This window comes from Diospyros lotus, chromosome 14, assembly GCF_014633365.1.
Source record: "Diospyros lotus cultivar Yz01 chromosome 14, ASM1463336v1, whole genome shotgun sequence".
NCBI lineage: Eukaryota > Viridiplantae > Streptophyta > Magnoliopsida > Ericales > Ebenaceae > Diospyros > Diospyros lotus.
Window position 1 is genome coordinate 10,121,072 of NC_068351.1, and position 24,629 is coordinate 10,145,700.

Below are 24,629 nucleotides of genomic sequence, written 5' to 3' on the forward strand. Positions count from 1 at the left end.
TAGCCCATTTAACCAACACAGTCCATGTCCAGGTATCATTTCAAAACAAAGAATTAATCATGACCAATGACCATATTCTTACCAGATCTACGGATTCAAAACCAAATCGATTCATAGATTATTGTTTACTTCAAACCCATTCAGCTGCGTAATACCAATACAATGGCAATTTATAAGCTCCTTTCTTCCATGGCTATAATCTTCACTAGCCTTTAAGAGTTCAATATTTTGTCTTTTTAAAAATAACTTAAATAGAATATTTTGAAATAATTTCTTCAATAGCTACGTACAATCTTTATATAGGTGTATATGTGGTAGAGTGAAATGAAATTTGTTCAGGAATAAAGGATAATGTAAAAATGAAGGGATAAGTTGAATAGGTCTTGTTATGTGGAAAGGAAGGAAATTTGGTATGGCTAAGTTTCACTAACTCTTGACGGTGGACAGTTGTGACAGCATCCTAACAAAAATTGAAAACTCTCACAAAAATCCAAAACTTGTCTAAAATCTCATAGTAGTGAGGGGGCGGTGTGAGAGTGAGACATGGCGATATTTTCCACATTAGCCTACCAGGTTATTGAATGAATTGTAAAAATTGATAGAATTTAATAACAATCTATAGCTAAAGTAAAATTAAATATTTTAATGCCTAAATAATCAAAAGTTGAGTCTATAGATATTGCCGAACGAAGTGTTGCTTACCATTTTCAGTTGATAATGTGCCCGACACATCAATATCGATGGCATGATTGGTGGAGCCGAGTTGCTTTTCCGTTACTGTACAAATTAAGCACGTTACATCTTTATTGTGTAGTCCATATCAAAGTTTCATGCAAATTAATTAAAAATTTAGATGAGATAGCACATTTAAGCAACATAGTCCATGTCAGGTATTATTTCCAAAAGGACCAAAACAAGGGATTAATCATGACCAATGACCATATTCTTTCTGGATCTACAGATCCAAAACCAAATCGGTTCACAAATTGTTGTCTACTTCAAATCCATCCAGCGAAATACCAATACATTGGCAATTTATAAGCTCCTTTCTTTCATGGCTATAATCCTCACTAGCCTTTAAGAGTTGAATATTTTGTCTTTTTAAAAATAACTTAAATTGAATATTTTGAAGTAATTTCTTCAATAGCTATGTACAATCTATATATAGGTGTATATGTGGTAGAGTGAAATGAAATTTGTTCTGGAGTAAAGTAGTTCGTGTTTATCGCGTTCTCCTTGCAATTTTTTGAATTCTTTTTTGACTACCAACATGCAATCGGTTAAATGAAATGAAATGGAAGGAATTAAGTGTGTTAATTCCATGCATGCATTTATGTAAAATTAGGAAAGCCACCAATAAAGAAATTAAGAAACATTAAATTAAGCTGAATTTACTATAAAGTTCGTTTATTTTTTTAAATTTTTCTTCATAAGATGTAGGCTTGGTTCATGTTACTCACCATTCTCTATTGGCGCTTTAAATTTTCCGACTACAGTTGGTACTAAATCCACTTTCTCCATGATAGCCGATGTTAAAAGTGGGGAATCAACCAATATAGAGTTGTCTGCAAAAATATATATTTACAATATATTTATATTTTTACTTTGTATGAAGCATCATTCACAACATACAGAATAAAATACCAAAACAGAATAATAATAAAAATCCTTCTTGCTTTGGATGGTCTAATAAAAAAAAAATAATAACAAACGGAACCTGGGGCGGCGGCATTCGTCTCAGAGTCTGCAACAATATCTTTTTCCCTTTCTTCTTTCTTCATTCTGCTGCTTGCAAATAAAGCAACCGAAACTGAGAGTCCGATCACATGCAACTCGGGGAAGCTAGCTTGAGGAGACAGTCAATTTAGCAAAAACAGTCCATGGATTGAGAACCAACCGATTCACATATATATCGCTGTTTAATGTTTGCTTCCAACTCATCCTTATGTATATATACATAGGCTGGCTGGCTTGGCTTGTATGATTAAGAAAGCTTTGCCATGCCTATTGGCTCGGGTAACGAACCTGAGAAATTATTAATCCAACCTGTGTCCCATCATGTCATGTCGTGTCGTATGATTTTGAGCAATAATATGGTCGAAGAAGAAACAGCCAAGGAATCTTATAAACTTACCGGTGAATAATGACAATTCAAAAAAAAAAAAGTATAAAATTATAATGTTACTGAAATTCGATCTAATTATGATTTTAAGATACGTGATGGTAAATTTAAAATAAATTAAGAGTGAAATTCTCTAATGAAATCGGTGTAAGTTTACTTAACCAAATAAAAATAGATTAAGAGATTTATTAAATAAGTTAAAAAATAAAAAATAATTTAATAAAAAAATATAATTAATTATAATTAATTTTTCTAACAAAATTATCCAAATTTTTTCATTTCTCTAATGTTTTTCATCTAAATCAAATTATTAACAATTTTTCTAGTAAGTCAAAACTTACTAAACACCATCTATCAGTTGAATTAATTAATTCTTCTTATTTGATTAAGGATAAGAAATCAAGTATGGTACCCTGTCAAGATCGACTCAAAGGTGGTATTTATCAACTTCTTCTCAGTGCATCTCTAATATGTAATACTAAATTTGACAATATTTTGGTGTCAAACATGAATTTACACCAAATTTTTCAACTCTAATTTTTTTTTTCACTCCAATGTACTCAACACCAGAGTTGGAAAATGGCCGACCTGTCTCTTATTTGGCCCACCCATTTCATGGGTCGAGCCAAATTGACCCATGAGGGAGGCGAGTTAGGCCGAGTAATGAAAAATGGGAGTTTGGCATGACCCTATGCCCCTTAATAAAAGGGTCAAAATGGGCCAGACCTGGCCATTTTGGTGGGCCACCCCTATTTTGGTGGGTCAGGTCAAGCCGCGATCTACAAAACATTGGCTTGGCCGACTCATTTGCTACAATATCGAGTCGGGTTGGGAAATGGGCCATCCGACCCATTTGTCAACTCTAACACCAAATTAATGCAAAAAGAATTTTTAAAAAATATTCTATAACTAATCGTTTAATCAATATTAATTAATTTCTTTAACATAAAATATTCATATTAAAAATAATTAGTCATATTTTATAAAAAAATTAATAATTACTCTCATCATTTTTTTAGTTTTTTTTAACAAAATATGTTATTCTAATTAATTTTTAACTAATTTTTTAATTAATTATTTTTACCTAACTTTTATCAAACTAATTGTTTATCCACTTAATTATTTATCCAACTATTTTTTAACTAATATTTTCAACTAATATTTTAAATCAAACTAACTATTTTTCCCATAAATTTTTTTCACTTAATATTTCAACTAATTATTTTCTCATCTTTTTTTATCCACATATTTTTTTTCCCATTTATTTCACAACTAATTACTTGCATTTTATTTTTAAGCCATGTTGTTTTTTTTAACTTTTTTTTTATTTTCATCATGTATTTTTAATTTACGTTAAAGAAAATATTATTATTTTTTATTATATTATTGAGTTTTTTTATTAAAAATATTATCTTTCTATCAAGTAATTATTGAAATAATAATTTTTTATATACATAAATAAAGTTAGTTCATTTTATATTAACATAGTATCTAAAATATATATTAAATATTTTAAAATTTATTCAATATTATAATCATTTTATAGATTTTAATAAAATATTTCAATCAATATATATTTTTTAGAATAATTTAATTTATATTTCTAATTATTAATTAAAATATATAAAGAGAATAATTTGTTTTAAAAATATAACAAGAGGTGCAAAATTGAAAATAAAATCAAAAAAAAAAATTAGTGTTGGTGAATAGTATAACATCAAATTTGATGTTATATTATTCATTAAACATTAAATTTGATGATTGAAATTTATGCCTAATACTAAATTAGTGTATTTATTGAAGTGTTTTTTAAAACCAAATTGATGTTAAATGCCAATTTAATGTTCTGTTTGAGACACGGGCGGATCCGGGGGGGGGGGGGGGGGGGGGGTGGTGGCACGGGCTTCAGCCCGTGCCAACCCCAACCAAAACATTATATAAATATATATATCTATACATACACATATAATATATATATCTATACATACACAATCCCTCAAATTGAAGTTCCAGCTCTCCCCTTAGATCCCCTCAGGATCCGCCCCTGATTTGAGATGCTCTATGATATACATGTGATTCATGTGAAGGCTAGTGATAAAATATTTACTGTGCAAGATATTCTCTTACGACTAATGAGACAAAAAGAAAAGCGGGAGATGATTGACAACTTTATTAAGCAAATCATAATGAAATAAGAATCGCGTCGGGCCCCTCCCCACCGTCACCCAATTTCAGCCCACCCACGTACAAATGATAATGAAAGGGCTGGGTTGTATGATTAGGAAAGGTTTGGCATGCCTATTGGCTGGCTTGGGTAACGAACCTGAGAAATTATTAATCTAGAGTTTCTAAAGAAGGTGAGAATTATGCTGGTCTTCATTTGGACTGAAAAGTAACGGGTTACGCTGAGACTTATCAACAAAGTGGGACGTCTAGCATTATTCTTTACATAAATCTTTAATATTTAATAAAATGTCAGGTGTCTGCCCCGAGGAGGTTGGGCTCCAATTGGACAAAGTGCCACTACTGGCAAAAAGGACGACAGCAACGTGCCATGTTGCACGATCACCGACCCAGCAAGCGATCTCAGCCGTTGAGATAAATTCAAGAGCCATTTGCTCCATTGATTAGCAAGTCAACTTTTGGTCCATCCACCCAAACTATCTAGAATAATGCTACTTGTAGAGAAAGTTTCAGAAAAAGCTTTACCGAAAATTTTTTAATTTATTTTTGATTTAATTTTTCATTTCTTATCTTTTGGATCCCGCCCATTTCACTCTATCTCCCTCTCTCTCTCTCTCTCTCTCCCTCTTTCACTATCTCTCCCATAATCTCTCAAACCCACCACAGTGCACACTCTCTCTCTCTCTTTCTCTCTTTCACTGCCCACACTCTCTCACTCAAACCCACCGTCGCCCCCCCTCTGCTGCTTTCACCGTCCGCTCACAGACCGCCATCGCCCGCCCCATACCGCTGCAAGCAACACCATCGCCGCCCCGCCAGCCGCTCGCACCGCCTCGCCCCTCCCTCCGCCACGAGCAACCGTAGCCTCCCAGCCTCCGGCCGTCCAATCCTCCAACTCCAGCCTTCGGGTCTCTCTCTCTCTCTCTGGCAAGTGCGCGACTGTGACGAGATCATGGTGCCTCCACCTCTGGTCGTCCAGTCCCCCACCTCCGGCTTGTTCTCTCTGGCGGGTGCGCCACTGCTAGTATATGAAAAATGAATTCAAACAAAATTAAGTAAATGGATTCTTTAATTGTTCCAAATCAAATATCCAAAACTGAGTTCCTAACAAGAAATAGATAGTCAGGCCAGCATGAAGTAAACAAACCAGCAAAATATCAATTATTATGGTGAAGTGTTATTGACTCCTTAATTAATTTTGACGCAAAAGATAAGAATATGCAAGCTTGAGCCTGTAAGATACAGGTAGATGAACAGCTATTTGATCATCAACATTGTCTGCATTGAGTTCCTTACAAACTGATTCAAAAATTACTTGAAACTGTCACTATGAACAATGAGTTCATAAGAATTTAAGCAAATAAATTCTTTCAAGTGGTGCAAATCAATTATCTATCATTTCCTAATAAGAACTGGAAAGTAGGGCCATCACAAAGTAAGCAAAATAAGCAGAGTAATGCCCCTGCGTAGACACATAAAGATCCTGAACTTATGATGACAAGCCAAGGTCATTGTAGTCTTAATGTTACCCATGAAGATAAGGTTTGATTCAATTGCATGGTGAGGTTTAAGTCAACCATCAACTCTGTATTCGTTTACTAAGCCATGTTATAAACTAAGATGATTATTAACTATCTCAAAGTAAGTTTTCCCATATGAAGTTATAATATTATTTGTGTTGTCTCTTATTTAATTGCTGGGCTAGTGTTCGTTTCTGGGCAATTATTGGTCCTCCATTTTGATCCATTAGGTAGAATCAAAGCCAACTAACACAAATAATATGACCGGCGGGTGGGGGGGCCAACCTGTGGGCAGCGGTGGTTGGTCGGAGGGGGGTGGGGCGACCGGCTAAGGGAGGGGGCGAGGCGGTTGGTTGCAGAGGAGGGAGGGGCGACGGCGAGTGAGGCCGGACGGTGCAAGCGGCTGGCGGGGGGCGATGTGGGGGTGGTGGGTTTGAGAGAGAGAGTGTGGGCAGTGAAAGAGGGAGAGTGTGCACTGGTGATGGTGGTGGGTTTGAGAGGCTATGGGAGAGAGAGAGAGTGTAGGGAGTGAAAGAGGGAGAGAGAGAGCACACTGGTAGTGGGTTTGAGAGACTGTGAGATAGAGAGTGAAAGAGGGGGAGAGAGAGATAGAGAGTGAAATGGGCGGGATTCAAAAAGATAAAAATGAAAAATGAAATAAAAAATAAATTAAAAAATTTTCGGTAAAATTTTCTCTAAAGCTTTCTCTACAAGTAGCATTACTCAACTATCTATTGCAAATCTGGATTTGCTACATCCATTCCAATATAAAATTTAGTCTAGTGTCCACATCGTTTTATGTGTCAAAATATATTAATTATAAGGTAGCAAATTTATTTATAATTATAATCAAGATTAGAACTATGAATATTAAATAAACAAAAACCATCGAGTTAGATTCCAATATCGCGTTTGGAATATCATTATGTATCGTTTAAATTGGACATCTTATTCCCATAAAAAAATATTTAATGTAATGATAATATTATGTTATACTGTTAATGGAATATTGTAATTCAAATTTATTATAGTATGTTTTTATGATATGAATATATGATTATTGATAATTTTTTATAAGTTTAAAATATATTTTATCTTTATCAATCATCGCGTATCCAAATTATGAAACAACGATATAATATTATTAAGTTGTGATATTATGTTAACATGATGATATTATTTTATTGTTGCATTTAACTTTTTATTTCATTTAGGGCATTTATAAATGGAAATTCTTATGATTTAAAAATATTCTAAACAAAAATGATATGGCATTAACGAGCGTCCTGAGATAGGATTTATGGTATCGAAAGAAATCGGATCGAGAATGATTTTCGATACAGTTAAAATGTAGGACCCCAACCCAAGTCCCCCAGACTAGCCATAGAACCCGAGTAGGTATCCCGAATAACGAATACAAAACCTGTCATGCATGCATCTCACATTCAAATATACCTGATCATGAATCTGAAAAAAATCAAAAACAAAATCCAAAACACCTCATGCATAACAAAACACCACAGGCTCAACAAGGTTACATTTACAATCCCTGGTCAAAGACAAATCCAAACCACAAAACAAACCACAACCCGCCACAGAAGACGTCGTAATCAATGTTTTAAAAATCGAACCGGAGAGCGAACCGGTCTATTAATTGGGTCACGGGTCAGTTGGTCCGACCAGTTAGATCGGAGTGGTCCGACCGGATGATATCATATATATATTTTATAATTAAATAATATATATATATTTGAAATACTAATATTCTATATATTATTATGAGAAATGCTATTATTAACTAATATACAACTAATATTTTATATATAATTATTATATATGTTGTTAAAAAATTAATTAAGAATTAAAAATTTAAAAATAAGTGTGAGAAATGCTATTATTAACTAATATACAACTAATATTTTATATATAATTGTTATATATGTTGTTAAAAAATTAATTAAGAATTAAAAATTTAAAAATAAGTGTGAGGGTGAAAAAAACCGGGGTCAATCCGGTTCCTGGTTCACCGGTTCGACCGGATTTTGACCGATTTTGACCGGGTTAAAGAAGATTTGGGTTTTTATGTCAAACCGGACCGGATAGGCCACCGATTCTCGATTTTTTCGGTCCGACCAGCTGGTCCGGTCCGATTTTTAAAACAATGGTCGTAATCCCCAAAGTCTAAAAGTACAAAAAGCCATAAGATAAAGCTAACTTAACCTGCCCTGTACACCAACTACAGAGAAGTTAGACTTCACTGGGACTATCCCCGAACTTGCCCTTGCCCTTGCCCTTACCTGGAATGAAGAGAAGCAAAGGAGTGAGTCACAAGACTTAGCAAGCTCATACAAAAGGATCGGATAACAAGAATAAGCACTATAGAGTACCTTGCACCTAACATGCAGTATCCATGCAAAGCATGTCTATGTCAACAAACAAATGCCAGGTATCTCGTGCATAAAAGAAATGCGCACATACAGGGTCTTGGGGCCCACAAAAGAAAACAATGGCGCCCAAACCCATGATATATACCTGAATGAGCCAGTGCAGACTAAACCTGCAACCTGTAAAGAAAACCTCAAGTGAGAGCGACCTCACCAAGTCACAACACGCTAACCCAAAAGAACTTGCGTGTGGAAATATAACCAGCGCAGTGTACCCGACACTGTCACAGCTGTGGTCTCAATCTCAATCAAAAACCGGCATCAAACAACAAGTAAATGCACACGTATAAAATGCAATGGCACATGGGCAGAAACCTGATACAAGGCCCCCATAAAACCAAGCATCAAGTCACGCCCGCCCACATAGGCAAATACACTCAATGCAGTGCTCATGACTAGCTAACTATTGGATAAAGTAAACAGCAATGTATGCACGTGACCAAACATTCAGTTACATGAGTCCCCCAATGGATGCAGCCCAAATCCTGGCACACAATACCTTGATATGCAAGATGTCAAAAAGGAGGGTGATTGACAGTATTAGCTGCCCTGGTTCGTCTGTGGCCAGTCATGATAGTCGATAGTTGGGCCCATATCACCAACCATCATCTACCATGACGTAACGGTCGACAACCAGTAGCTTAAGACTCGTCACCATAATAGAGCGCCCTCTCGGAGGGAGAACATGACCACACCTAGAGATTTGGCTATCCCTGAAACCAAACTCGGCCCTAAGTTGGATATTACCTCGAGAATAACCTAACTTCATTCCGCTTAGGAAGTAGAGAGTGAACAAACTCTCTAGAAATGCAGTCAAGTCACGCTGGATATATTTACAATCTCTATGATTTTATTAAACTATACCTTTATTTTTATAATAACTCAATGAGTTACTACATATAATACATAACTATTAAGAATATATTATAATATATATAATTTAATGAATTATGACACGCAGTATTTATTATTTACTAATATTATTTATATTATTATTTTTAAGAAAGAAAGATAATAATAAAAATAATCTTTACTAATATTACCAATTACTATTATTATTTATTTAGATAACTCAAATTATGCTTATAATCTTTAAGCAACATTTACATAAATGTGCATATATATATATATATATATCTAAGCACTTCAAGCTCCAAGTGCACAAGGACGTGCTGCTGCCTCCAATTTTATGTTGCACTTCAAGCTCCAAGTGCACAAGGACGTGCTGCTGCCTCCAATTTCATCCTTCAACATATATATATATATATATATAAATATATCACTTCAATTTCTCCCCTCATAAACACACCTAATGAACACACCTATTAATTATCTTAAACCTTCCCTAGTGAACACACACTCACGCACACAGCAACTCACAGCGACACACACTCACACACACAGCCAAATTAATCCATACATTGCGTGCTACTCGTCCACTGCACCGAATAAGTATTAATTAATAATAAGTATATATAAGTCATCACTTCGTGTATCACAACAACACACACACACACTGTGGACTCACGGCCAAGGGCTATTTTTCACAACTCACTATCCAAACTCAAACACGCACACAGTAAAGTCACGTTGCTGCCCACTGGAACTTATATAGATATATATATATATATATACTTGCACTCCCCAGCCATGGCAGCCACCCGAGAACCTATCGGAACTCCCATTCCCAACTACTAAACACCTTAGCATACCTCACAATCACTTGCACGAAGGCCATAGGGACCATATATACATACGTATTTAACCACCGATACCCACTGCTATATAAGACGTCTAACAACAAGAGGGAGGAGACTGCAAAGAGGAATAACAAAGAGGCTTGGAAATCAAAGATAACTGAAAGGAGAAGAGCTTGTACACTAGAGAAACATGAGAGGAGAGCTTGCCTGAAGATTACTTCTTCTTCTTCCTCTTCTCTGTTTCTTCTTCTTCTTCGTCTCTCGGCCGAAGACACTGCTTTCTCTCCCCCTCTCTCTTTTTCCACTCAAACCTCCACTAACCCTCTAACCCACCGCCTCAATCGGCTTCACGAAGTGGCTTGGGAACTTGGAGGCAAATGATGCATTCAGCCACGTTTGGAAGCTTCGGGCATACACACACACACGAGCTCTCTGCCACTTGTTTAAAACTCTTATACATAATAATAATAATAATAATAATAATAATAATAATGTTAATAATAATACTAATAATAATTATAATGAGAATAATAATAACAGCAATAGCAATACTAGTAGTAATAATAAATAGATAAATTTGGGTCATTACATAAAATACAGTTGCTATTTAGGCTGCAAAATCGAATTGTTGAAGGTGACTTTCGAAAATTCAACGAAAGCTTGAGGGGGTTTCGACTTTTCATAAGGATCAACCCTTCAGTGGTTTCAGGAAGAAACGAGAGGGTTTTGGGCCAAAACAAGGATTCGAGTTTAAGTGTAATTTTTCGAATTTACCGGAGAGGGGCCGAGATGGCGAGTTTTTGGAATCTTCAAAGGTGAAATGGAAGTTCTAGGGCTTGAGGGACTCAATAACAATATGGGAAAGTTCAGGAGCTTTGTGAAAATGGGCCAAGGAGTAAGAGACACAATTAGGTGGGCAAAAGTGCAATTTAGAAAAGATGAAGTTGGAAGAAACCTGCCATGGCCAACCAGCTGGATTTGGTGGCCAACAGGCCGTTTCAACCATGGGGATCGCACGAAGGATGGTCGGGGATGCTTGAGGATCAAGCTTGGGCTGATAAGAGCCACGAGGGTGGCTGAAATTTGAAGAAAAACTGACCAACTTTTTGGCCGAATTTGGGAAGCAATGCAAAGTCATCATTACGGTTGGTTTTTACAGCAAATAGGTCAATCTAGGGGCGGTAGAGGCTTTGGAGAAGTCTAATTGAGCAGCATTGAGCATTTGCAGGCTTGGGTTGCCTATAAATAGTAATGGCCGAAACCTTGGAGAAAATTAATTTGTTAAATCTGTAAGTTTGTGAATAAATTGGGAGAATCAGATAAGGGGCTTTTGTTACCCATATCCTAAGCTTCATTTCTGTGCAATTTGAGCCATTTTGGTTGAGAGATGAGTGAGATCCGAAGCCTCGTCGGGAAAATGAGTTTCGCCGAAAAACGAGCTTGAGCAGTCTGAAAATGGCTGAGTTTGAGGGATTTTAAGGTATTATCTTGTAGAGGGAGAAAATACGAATCCATAGGTTCAAACAGGGGGTCAATTGGAGTTCGGATGAAGGAGATATGGCCAAAAAGTCAGTCGGGTCGCATGTTGTCTGGCAAGCTGAAGGTTGAAGAAAACCGGTGTGTGGGGCACACGCGCCAACTGGGCCCCGTGACTGGAGGCGCATGAGCCATCTTGTTTGGGAGAGTGACGGCCCGTCCAAGCTCAGAAAAATGTGAAAAAAAATTGCCAAATATCTCTTAATCAAGATCTAGGTCCCTGTGTAATTAGTTTTGAAGTTGGGATTTTTTTTGTCTCGATTTTAGCATCAAAGATCCTCGTTTTGCTTGAAAACGCAGCATCCGGGTAAGTCTAGTAATTTTCTCTTGATTTTCATAGCTTATTATGATTTGTTGTGAAGAAAATTGAAGGAAATAGTTTGATAGATATTTATTTGGAGTTTTTAGAGAGAAAAATGAGAAAAAATAGAGAAAATAAAGGAATTATGAGAAAAATGGGTTCTTTTGGATTATATATTGATTATGGTTCTTTGAGGATTAAAGTAAAGTAATTGATGCAACTTTTGAGGTTGGCACGAAAAACGAGGTCGGGCACGCAAATCGAGACTATTGGCATTTTTTAAGGTATCTTGGATTTTGTCAAATGTGAGAATTCCTATTTGCATAAAACTTGATTTTGACTCGTGAGTTATCCTATCATATATGATATTATTGTTTATTATGCATGATATTTATGAAAGATATGATTGCTTATATGCCTGATATTTATTAAAGATATGATTCATTTTGTCATATTATATGGAAAGTCGTGATATTTGCATGGTACGATATTATTATTATATTGATATTCGTGCATGAGAATGGGATCTCACCATAAGAATGTAGTCGTAATTCCTTAAGGGCAATTGATGGAATAACGTTAGGATTATCTTGCCGCGGTGCCAAGATTTTTTCTAGAATTCCGTGTCAGACTTGTGGGCCAGGAAAATTACACTAGGGCGAATTTTTGTTCACGTTATTGCATCATGCATATTTCATCTTCTAGTGGGTTATGCCCCTAGAACATTCAACATTCTAGTTTAGACTTGCAATTTAAGCAAGAACATGATTGAGGTATAGCGGAACAGGGTGACGTGTCCGGTGATTCAGTAGGTTGATTCGGTATCTTGTTTGTTCGGGAAGATCCGGATATGTATCAAATGAGATGAGAAATAGCAATGTATGATTAAGGTATCATTAGATTGCACCTGGGGTGTTTAGTTAATATTTTGAGAAGCGAGTCTCCATGTATTTATGTGTTAAAGCTTTTGAAGATATGATGTAATGGTATAGATTCTTATGTTATAATTAAGTGAATTCAGTTATGTACCATATCAAGTTTTGATTTTAAGCTTCCGTAATTATGATGATTACCTGTCTTAGTTTATTGACTCTTATTTAGTGTGTGGGGAAGGTAAAACGGGATTGCCTGAAAATGGTTTATATTGAAAAAAATATATATATCTGAAATTCCTAAGTTTTTAACACTTGAGAAAAGTAGGGCGTTACACTCCTAGTTACTAATCGTTGACCAATGCCGAACACTGCTGACTAGCTCTGTTATTATGTGACTTATTGCATGATTCGATATATTGTTCTATCGTTCATGGTTTGATATGCACATGGGTACAGGATGCATGTTGGGATATTCATTTATTGAGTATGCTTGGACACGGACATTCTAGCATGGTTAGATTGCATCTAGCACGGGCATATGCATTGCGTGTGGTTTACTATATGAGTGGAGTATAGCCTAATGCCTGAATTTATGGGCGCTAGTGTATCACGTTGATACTCACTATGCCATTGTATTTTTATGTGCTTTGCTTGATTACTGACAATTCACAGATCTCGGATGGGAGGAACATTCCGAGGGAGCCTACAACTGGCTATTCTACAGCTTGGGTGTCGGGAGGACCAACGCGAGTATTCGGGTGATAGGAGCATCGACCCGGGATGGTGCGCACAAGTTGTTGGAGATATTTGTTGCCTTTCAGCGCAGTGGCAGGTTGATATGGGACTTGGGTGCCGTGTGTCTTGTGTGGGCCCTAAGGACCGATACATGCTTTATTTAGACTTTTATATTGTGTTGTGCCTCTCATAGCTTGTGTGTGCTTGGGGGTTGGTGTTATGGGGAGAGTTTATTCGATATGTTCAACCTTCAGCCTTTCTTTCCTTATACTTGCTGAGTCTCTCGACTCACTTTACTTTCCATCATTACAAGTAGTGGCAGCGTGGGTTAAGGGCAAGGGAGTTAGCTTCTAGCAATAGAGTCGATATGGTGTACAGGCAGTTTCGTCAGTCCCTATCAACTTTGATGTTTGAGTAGGATTTACTCCATTGTGTTTGACTGTGCCAGGTCATTCCTCGTGTTTTATGTATGTCGATACAGGAGTCTGTATTCATTTATTTATCTTATGACCGATGTGCTAACGGTGTTCTCATAGTGCATGCATGTATATAGCTTCGCTTTTGTTATTTTAATTCTTATGTATGCATGCCAGGGTGATCTTTATCTTGTGTTTCATTTTTTCTCCTTCCATAGGCGCTCCTGTTCAGGTAGTCTGGGTGGTTGGGATATTCAGGCTGGGGTGCTTACATATTGCATGAGATGTAGATAATAGACATATAGGTAGATGTTGGTTGAACATCTACTAAATGTGACGTATGTAACAAATTATATGATTGAGAGGATTAATGATTTATTACTGTTATTCGATTGTATAACTAGTCTTCAGATTGGAGGCGACACAATTGTTTTGTATGCTAGTATTGGAGATTTATCGTTACACAGAATCGCCCGAATATGAGGTGGGAATATTCTCTGTGTGGCCTCTATTTAATGGCATAAAGAGGCAGATGATCGTTGATGGAATCTATTAACTTCTAGTGTGAGGTGACCATTCTATGCGATCTTAATTGATTAATGATTGGAAAAACTTGGTCAAGATATGCACGATCAGAAAGGAGTTTTTGATATCAGAAAGAGCTGTGATGTATCATGTCAATCACACCATACTAGATCTTGGAATATACACTATTTGATCATTTAACATATACACTTGGATTAATCTTCAAGATCATCCATAAAAAAAGATTACTAAGAATAAAGAAAACTGAACTAATTTTAACTATTTAAATTATACACAACTTGAGTGAAGAAAAGAAAATAATCTTTATATTTTAGTTTGGTGTCGATAAGGTGTTATAAAATTTGAAAAAATGGACAAAAATTTCCCTATATTAGAATATTTGATCACTTGAATTATATAAAATGAGGTAAAGGGTAACCCTTTTTATGTTGATTCACTTCATAATGGAGGATTAGAATCAATAGTGATTATATGGTTAAATTCAAAATTATTCCTTTTAGCAGTTATCCATTTTGATAATTACCACAACACCTTTAGTGTTTTTCTTTTTCTTTTTCTACTAATGATAATTCAAGTATTTTCATTAATATGGCCAAATAAATGTACAGGAGAAAGTAGACTTGTTAATCAATGGATCAAAATGGTCAAAGGGAGTTTAATTATTAGCTCTTTAAGAGCTTAATTTTTTTTTATCACTTACTTAGCAAAGTTGGAAGAACTTATACAAAATGATTTGGTCTTTTACTTTTTAGCAACTTTTTTATGACCTGATTAGTAGTTTATAAGCTCTTTTAATAAGTTTTCTAAAAATTGATATCCCATAACTTTTTTAAATAGCATTATAAATTATCTAAAAAAATCATAACCACCAAATAAAAGACCAAAATATTCTACATATAATTTGAAATTTAACTTATATGTTCCTATAATTTAAGTTAAGCCAAACACCCTCAAAGATTAGCTGATGTAAATTGATGAAAATGCTGCACAAAATTATGGTAAAAATCCAAACTTTTACAAAATGAAAGCATGTAATATTTGTGTAATTCATATATAAACGTAAATATATTTATTTTTGTTAAATTTGTTTGGAATCACTTGAAAGTTGAATAATTTACTTTTTACACCTTTAATTTGTTTTACTATTTAATTTTTTAAAAGTCTACACTCTCTCAGTTTTCTTATTCTCTTAATTCTCTCTCTTTGCAATTCTCTTCTTCCTCCCTCCTCTTAACCATTCCCTTTTTTTTTTTTTTTATCCTACAACTTTGCCATTCTAAGATACAGTAGCAAAGAAATATGCCAAGTCATTTTTTTTTTCTTAGCTTATCACTTAATTCTCTAAAGGTTCCTGCAACTTCAACTTCGACATTGCCAATCTCTCTCCATCTCTCTCCCATATTTGACTATTAGTTGTATAAGTAATGACGTTTGAATAAAGAGAGTTGAGTGAAAAAGAGAGTTTGAAAAAAAAAAGAAAAGAAAAGAAAACTTGTGAGAGTTGTAACGCAACTCTCAGTAATAGTACTTGATAAAATTATTCCTTGTTTTTAGAATATTGAAAGGTGTTCTTGAAATTACAAAAATTTGATAGAATTCAATCTTTGTAACACCAAATAGAGGGTTTGTTGTGGTAAAACTACTAGTGTGGCTTGTGTTTTTCTCGTGTAAATAAAAATATAAAATATTTTAAATAAAATTTTATTAGGTGACAATTGGTGGTTGTAGTATAATTTTTATATTTGTTTAAGGAAAAATTTAAATGAAAGTTAATGTTAGCAAAGTGATAAAATTAAATTATTTTGCATTTACAGGATCATGATATCAAATCTTGAGAATAAAGTTATATCTTTATTTTTTAAAACGAAAAATATAAAAGAGTATTTTGAGAATTCACTTTAATTGGCATGACTTCCTTACACCAAAAAGCCTTCTTTACTTATATAATAGTATAGATATTGAATGATTAAGACTTTATATAAAAATTATTTGATGACAATTGAAAGTTATATTTTTTATTTTTAGAATTATTGAAGCATATTAATGAATATACAAGATGACTTACGTGTTACGATAAATGGGTCTCCTTTCTTGTAAAGATTAAAATTCTGTATTTATTAAAAGAATGCCCCAGAAAAAAAAAAGAAATAAAATTTAATAATAGGATAAAATACAATACAGCTTCTAAAGCTGAATGGCGGAAAAGACAGTTTGAGTAATAGTCAAGCCCAAGACAACAACTGCAGCAAAGAAAGCAATTAAGGCCCAAGGGCTACTAAAATGATTGTGCAGACATTCGGTTAACCACAACCTTGGGTAGCTTCTGTAGAAGTCATTAAGGAGGTTCTTAACATTCCCAAAAACTGTAATATCGGGCACCAAATTTTCACTTATCTCGTTGAAAAGGTCTGCCACCTATTGGTCACTGCCCAGGAGATTGAGTATTATGCCTTTATATCGTAGCTCCTTCACATCATCAGCATGATCAATCAATGTATCCATGAAATAAACATAGGAGGAAACCCCAAAATTACTTAAAGTGTCAGCGCAAGCTTCAAAAGCCACCAAATTCAAAAGCAAAGACTTGGTGCCATCCTCGATGGTTATTCCGGGGAGGCTGAGCTTTCCATTTAAGATCGTAGAATGAAATGTGATATCAGAGAATCGACATGACTTCTTGCTAGGCTGCAAATATATTCCCACCGACTTTAACTCCTTAACTGAGCGATATGAGCACCAATTGGAAGATGGTTTCTGGCTAGTCCCATTTTTTATTTCTTCATCATCAACAAATTTAGTCTGAACAAGCTCAAGAAGATGAATAGGCTCTTTCGTTTTTTTGGTTGTTGCCTCTAACTTAGAATTTGTCCTACAAAACCAAAAACAAGTCTTCCTTCTTGGTGTACGAGAGTCATTCATGATTAGCTTGATGAATTTGTTTATCATCTTCTCTCCTTTACCTTCTTCAAACCTCGAGCTCAAGTTCATTAGTTTAGTGAGCATCTCAAAAGGGAGTTAATTTTTCAATAACATAATATCACGCATAATGAGTGATGTTTGAATATACGTGGTCCTTATATCATTCTTTGCAGGTTCCAAACAAATATATATGAACTGGATGACAAAGCAACTGTCAAGAAACATCATGTCCACAAACTTCTTGTTATCAAAGTTTTTTACTACGTCCTCGACATAGTAATTCCTAGCATCAATCAACCACTTTTCCATCTCTTTATACAATTCCTCGATCGATTTTCCACTTTGATTAGCATACTGTAGTGTAAGTTGAATTTTGAAAGTTTCCATTTCTTTTAGATTCACATTATCATGGTGGTAAGGGCCAATTGCAACTATCCTGGGATCGTAGCAGTCCTTGACCTTCTCGACCCCACGAAGTATGGTTGGAACCTTCGAGATTTTTCGCTCTGCCTCTTTATTTATTGATCGTTTTTCGTAAGATTCTAGCTCACGTACCAATGTAGAGTTGTTTCCTTCCAAACCATTCTTTATCCATATTTTACCACAGGTGTTTTTTGCTCCTGTACCAACATGGTGAACCAATTTTACATGAAAGTAATCCATTGACTAAAAGATCAATATCACAAATATTCAATTCATAAATCATATTTTCAAATTTGGTACTTAGTTAATTGCTTTGTTTCCTCACAGGTTTTCACAAGTTAGGGATTTGGTATATTGATCCCAACACTATGTACAATCTATATATAGGTGTATGTGTGGTGGAGTGAGGTGAAATTTGTTTGGGAGTAAAGTCGTTCATGTTTATTGTGTTCTTCCTCTCCTTGCAATTTTTTGGATTCTTTTTGTCTACGAACATGCAATCCGTTAAAAGAAATGAAATGGAAGGATTAAGTGTGTTAATTCCATGCATGCATCTATAGCCACCAATATAAAGAAAGAAACATTAAATGAAGCTTAACTTACCATAAAGTTTTTTATTTTTTTTAAAATTTTTCTTCATAAGATGTAGATTGGTTCATGTTATTCACCATTTTCTGTTGGCGCTTTAAATTTTTCAACTTCAGTTGGTCCAAAATTCACTCTCTCTGTGATATCCATTTCAGTCGGTACCAATTTAAAATTGTCTGCAAAAATATATATTTTACGATGTATTTATATTCACAACATAGAGAATAAAATATCAAAAGAGAATAATAAAAAATCTCCTAAGAGTCCCAACAACTTACAGGATAAGGATTCAAGAAATAAGGAACAATGTAAAAATAAAGAATAATGCAAAATTGAAGGAATAGGTTGAACAGGTCCTTTTATGTGGAAAGGATGGAAATTTGGTATGGCTAAATTAGACTAAGCCTTCAAGGTTGACAGTCTTGACATCATCCTAACAAAAACCAGAAACTCTCACAAAAATTCAAGACTTGTCTAAAATCTTCAAGTAGTGTGGGGGCGGTGAGAGAGTGAGACAAGGGCGATATTTTCCACATTGGCTTACGACGTTATTTAATGAACTGTAAAAATTGACAGAATTTAACAATAATCTATAGCTAAAGTAAAATTAAAAATTTTAATGCCTAAATAATCAAAAGTTGAGTTTATAGATATTGTCGAACTAAACGTTGCTTACCATTTTCAGTTGATGATATGCAGCCCTCTTCATCAATATCGATGGCATGACTGGTGAAGTTGCACATCTTTTTCAATAATGTACCAATTAAGCATGTTGCATCTTTAATGTGTAGTCCATCTCGAACTTTCATGCAAATTAATTAAAAATCTAGACGAGATAGCCCATTTAACCAACACAGTTCATGTCTAGGTATCATTTTCAAAACAAATCAGTATCTAATCATGACCAATGACCATATTCATATTAGATCTACGGATCCAAAATCAAATCGGTTCACAGATTGTTTTACTTCAAACCCATCCAAAGTAATACTAATACATTGGCAATTTATAGGCTCATTTCTTCCATGGTTATAATCTTCACTAGCTTTTAAGAGTTGAATATTTTGTGGTCTTTTAAAAAATAACTTAAATCTAATATTTTGAAAGATTTTCTTCAATCACTACATACGATCTATATATAAGTATATGTGTGGTAGAGCGAAGTGAAATTTGTTCCGGAGCAAAGTAGTAGTTCATGCTTATTGTGTTCTTTCTCTCCTTGCAATTTTTTGAATTCTTTTTTCCTACCAACATGCAATCAGTTAAAAGAAATGAAATGGAAGGATTAAGTGTGTTAATTCCATGCGTGCATCTATGTAAAATTAGGAAAGCCACCAATAAAGAAAGAAACATTAAATTAAGCTTAATTTACTATAAATTTTTTATTTTTTTTTAAATTTTCTTCATAAGATGTAGATTTGATTTATGTTACTCACCATTTTCTTTTAGCGCTTTAATTTTTCCTACTACACTTGGTACGAAATTCACTTTCCCCGTGACATTCGCTGACAAATATTACGCGTAATTTATTCGTAGTTGAGATGACGTCGTTGAATGAATTCCAATCCCTAATTTAAAATTGTCTGCAAAAACATATATTTTACGATGTATTTATATTCACAACATAGAGAATAAAATACCAAAAGAGAATAATAAAAAAATCATTTTTCTTTTATTCTCACTACATGACTATAATCTTCATTGATTTCTTCAATGGTTACATACAATCTATATATAGATGTATGTGTGGTAGAGTGAAGTGAAATTTGTTCTGGAGTAAAATAGTTCATGTTTACTGTGTTTTTGCTCTCCTTGCAATTTTTTGAATTCTTTTTGTCTGCGAACATGCAATCCGTTAAAAGAAATGAAATGGAAGGATTAAGTGTGTTAATTCCATGCATGCACCTATAGCCACCAATAAAGAAAGAAACATTAAATTAATCTTAACTTACCATAGAGTTTTTTAAATTTTTTAAAAACATTTCTTCATAAGATGTAGATTTGGTTCATGTTACTCATCATTTTCTGTTGGGGCTTTAAATTTTCCAACTTCCGTTGGTCCAAAATTCACTTTTTCCGTGATATCCATTTCGGTCTGTACTAATTTAAAGTTGTCTGCAAAAATATATATTTTACAATGTATTTATATTCACAACATAGAGAATAAAATATCAAAAGAGAATAATAAAAAAATCTCCATTTATACTAAGAGTCCTTACAGCTTACAGGATAAGGATTCAAGAAATAAGGAACGAACTGAATATAAAAATAAAAAAAATAATGCAAAATTGAAGGAATAGGTTGAACAGGTCCTTTACGTGGAAATGATGGAAATTTGGTATGGCTAAGTTTGACTAACCCTTAAAGGTTACGGGGGTGGATCTAGAAATCGGGAGGTTAAATTTTTTTTTTTTTTACGCATAAAATTACACATAATAAATTTTGGGGTAGGCTAAAATTTTTTTTGACTGAATTATTAATAAAATTTATTTTTGACAATCTTAACATCATCCTAACAAAAACCAGAAACTCTTCACAAAAATTCAAGACTTGTCTAAAATCTCGTAGTAGTGTGGGGGCGGGGAGAGAGTGAGACAAGACTTGTCAAAAGTTGAGTTTATAGATATTGTCGAACTAAACGTTGCTTACCATTTTCAGTTGATGATATGCTGCACTCATCAATATCGATGGCATGACTGGTGGAGCTGTGCTGCTTTTTCAATACTGTACCAATTAAGCACATTACATCTTTAATGTGTAGTCCATATCGAAATTTCATGCACATTAATTAAAAATTTAGTTGAGATAGCCCATTTAACCAACATAGTCCATGTTCAAGTATCATTTTTAAAACAGAGTATTAATCATGATTAATGACCATATTCTTATCAAATCCGCGGATCCAAAATCAAATCGGTTCACAGATTGTTGTTTATTTCAAACCCATCCAGCGTAATACCAATACATTGGATTTATAAGCTCATTTCTTCCATGGCTATAATGTTCACTGGCCTTTTAAGAGTTGAATATTTTGTGGTCTTTTAAAAAATAACTTAAATCTAATATTTTAAAAGATTTTGTTCGGGAGTAAAGTAGTTCATGTTTATTGTGTTCTTCCTCTCCTTGCAATTTTTTGAATTCTTTTTGTCTACCAACATGCAATCGGTTAAAAGAAATGAAATGGAAGGATTAAGTGTGTTAATTCCATGCATGCATGCATGTATGTAAAATTAGGAAAGCCACCAATAAAGAAAGAAACATTACATCAAGCTTAATTTACTATAAAGATTTTTTATTTTCTTTAAATTTTTCTTCATAATATATATGTAGATCTGGTTCATGTTACTCACTATTTTCTGTTGGCACTTCAACATCTCCGTCTTTGAATGGTACTTCATCCACTTTGTCATCATCTGGTTCCTCCAATAATATAGAGTCGTTTTCTGCAAAAATATATATTTACAATGTATTTATATTTTTCCTTTGTATGAATTATCATTCACAACATATAGAATAAAATACCAAAACAGAATAATAAAAAAAATCCTCGTTCTTTTACTCTCGAGACTTTGGATTGTCTAATAGAAAAAAATAATAATAAACGAACCGGAGGCGGCGGCATTCGTCTCGGAGTCTCCAACAATATCCTTCTCTCCTCCTTTCTTCATTCTGCTGCTTGCAAATAAAGCAACCGAAAATGAGAGTCCGATCACAATTCAGGGAAGCTTGAGGAGACACACTCAATTTAGCAAAAACAGTCCATGGATCCAGAACCAACCGATTCACATATATATGGCTGTTTAATGTTTGCTTCCAACTCATCCTTTATATATACATAGGCTTGCAGTGCCGGCATCAGGCTTAATTGTATGACTAAGAAAGCTTTTCCATGCCTATTGGCTCGGGTAACGAACCTAACATTAATGAGAAATTATAAATCCAACCCGTGCCCTAGCATATCGTGTCGTGTCGTGTCGTGTCCTTTCGGAGAATTTTCATGTAACAGACAAGTATTAATTGAAGTATATAAGAATATTATTTTTATGTTAATAACAAATAGACGTGATTAAGAGTTGGTATTGAGTTGGTATAGTATTCTTATCCATCATTAAGAGTTAATGAAAATTAAATTATCATTAAAAGTTAATAATTAATAAAAATTTTAGCGAGATAACAGAAAGGAAAAAAGTTCTCTGTGTATAATTAATAATATATAATATTAATGTATATAATTGTTATACATATTATATATTATGTATATTATATTAAAATTAATGAAATTAAAGTTTGAAAAGTGAAAAGGAAAATGGAACAAAGGGATGTGGCTCTCGCAGGATTGCGCCTGTGGAAAAAGAAAGCAAAATTGCAGGAGACAAAATTGAAGAAGTGCAGGCAGCTTGGTGGCGCTGCAGTGGTCAATTTTATATATTTATGTATATATGGATTACTCACAGCTCCTGATGAGGGAATATTTTACTAAGGGCAAAAATATTATACTACCCTTGAAGATCTCCAATGTGGTGCCGCCACGTGCCGGCCCCAAAAAGTGCCACATATCACCTATATCTTCATCATTTATCTCATATTTGATTTTGAACAAGGCTGACCCAGTTAATCGAGATTCTCTCCAACGTCCGGTTCAAGACTTATCTTATCTCTTCAATGTGTGCTTTACCCCATCTTTAAATAGATATCGACTTCTACAGGTACGGATCATCTGACTACTGGTTCAATTTTCTATTTTGGGCATATTTCTTCTACTGACTTGAGCGTCGGAGTTCTCCCGGGGGATTACAGCCCCACCCCTGCAGGTACTTGGTTCGAGGCAGACCTCGGTGATCGGTCCAGTATCATCATTTGGCGCCCACCGTGGGGCCGGTTACTTTATCTGCCCTTATTCGTCGAGTACCTCGGCCGAGCTCAAGTTTCCTCCCGTTATGGCGACAAGAAGAAATCCATCACGAGCTGCTGGGACCCACCCCGTCCCAGATCAGAGTCAAAACCACCCACCTGAGAGCGGCCCCGTAGGGGGTCACCCCCCAAATCCCTCGCCACCTCAGGATCGTGTCGCCCAGCTAGAGGGACAGGTCCAACATCTGACGGAATTGCTCAACACCTTTTTAGCCCAACAGCAGCCCCCGGAGATGAGACCGGTGGAACACTCTAATCATGATAGTCGACATCAGGGGGATCGTCACTCTAGTCATAGAGAATTTCGAGGAGGCGAATCCCCCCGCGCTGGGAAGGAGTCCCATCGGGACGAGAGACGGAGCGGACCCTCTAGGCGAAGCGAGTACGGGAAGCTAGGCTCGGAGGAGGAGGAGGAGTCCTCTGGTCCCGATTATGCCCGGGCTGGAGGGGCTCAGCGAGAAAGACGTTTGCGGCATTTGGAGAGGGAGGTTGCAGAGTTGAGACGGAGGGAAGAAGAGCCACACGACATTGTTTCTAATCAGCCATTAAGTCGGGAGATCATGGCAATTACCCCATCCGAGCGCCTTCGAATCCCAGCTATTAAGCCATATGGAGGCACAACTGACCCCGCTGATCACTTAAATCTCTTCGCCTCTCACATGATGGTCCAGGCGGCACCTGATGCTATGTGGTGCAGAGTCTTCCCAGCCACTTTGGAAGGACATGCACGGTCCTGGTATTCAAGTCTGGCACATCGGTCGATCGCTAACTTCGGACAGCTTCGGAATAGGTTCTTGGCTCACTTCGCTCCCCTAAGGAGGCACCGGAGGTCTACCATGACCCTCGTGAATCTCAAGCAGAACCAAGGGGAGTCGTTAACAGATTTTGTGGCCAGGTTTAATATGGAGGCATTGAGCATTGAGAATCTTGATCAGAGTATCGCTATGGTGGCCTTTCAGAATGCCTTGAGGGTTGGCCCTTTTACCCAGTCACTAGCTAAGAGGCCTCCCCAAACATTCACAGAGATCCTGAGCCGAGCCACCAAGTACATTAATGCCGAGGAGGTGATGCGGGTCAAGAAGAGTGAATACTCAGATAAGAAAGAGAAGAGAAGTCAGAACCGAGAGCAAAGGCCTGAAGATAAATCGGGCCGACGGGGGGAGAGGTCGGGCTCTCGATGGAGTCCAGTCAGGTTCACCCTACTTAATACTCCTTGGGCTGAGATCCTGGCCACAATCGAGAATAAGAATTACTTGAAAAAACCGAGACCCATGAAAGCCCCGGGTAACAAGCGGAGTAAAGACAAGTATTGTCGATTCCATCGAGATCATGGACATGACACGGAGGAGTGCCATCAACTCAAAGAAGAGATCCAGGAGCTCATCAATCAAGGTTTCTTGAGGAGGTTT

General features: G+C 35.6%; 2 protein-coding genes across 2 annotated transcripts in view; both read right to left on the reverse strand.

The window, feature by feature from the left end:
- Nucleotides 1-1,923, reverse strand: part of LOC127790894 (UPF0481 protein At3g47200-like) — a 35,631-nt gene extending 33,708 nt beyond the window's left edge. The window contains exons 1-3 of the mRNA XM_052320624.1: nucleotides 1,718-1,923; nucleotides 1,461-1,565; nucleotides 703-777 (exon numbers count right to left, since the gene is read on the reverse strand). Coding sequence (XP_052176584.1) covers nucleotides 703-777; nucleotides 1,461-1,565; nucleotides 1,718-1,781 — 244 coding nt within the window. The 5' untranslated portion in view covers nucleotides 1,782-1,923. The remainder of the gene's footprint in view (nucleotides 1-702; nucleotides 778-1,460; nucleotides 1,566-1,717) is intronic.
- A 14,871-nt stretch (nucleotides 1,924-16,794) lies between these two features.
- Nucleotides 16,795-17,961, reverse strand: LOC127790895 (uncharacterized). The gene is made up of 2 exons (XM_052320625.1): nucleotides 17,447-17,961; nucleotides 16,795-17,248 (listed from the first exon to the last, which is right to left on the reverse strand). Exons 1-2 carry the CDS (start codon nucleotides 17,959-17,961, stop codon nucleotides 16,795-16,797), a joined length of 969 nt encoding a protein of 322 aa, XP_052176585.1.
- Nucleotides 17,962-24,629: the final 6,668 nt, after the last annotated feature.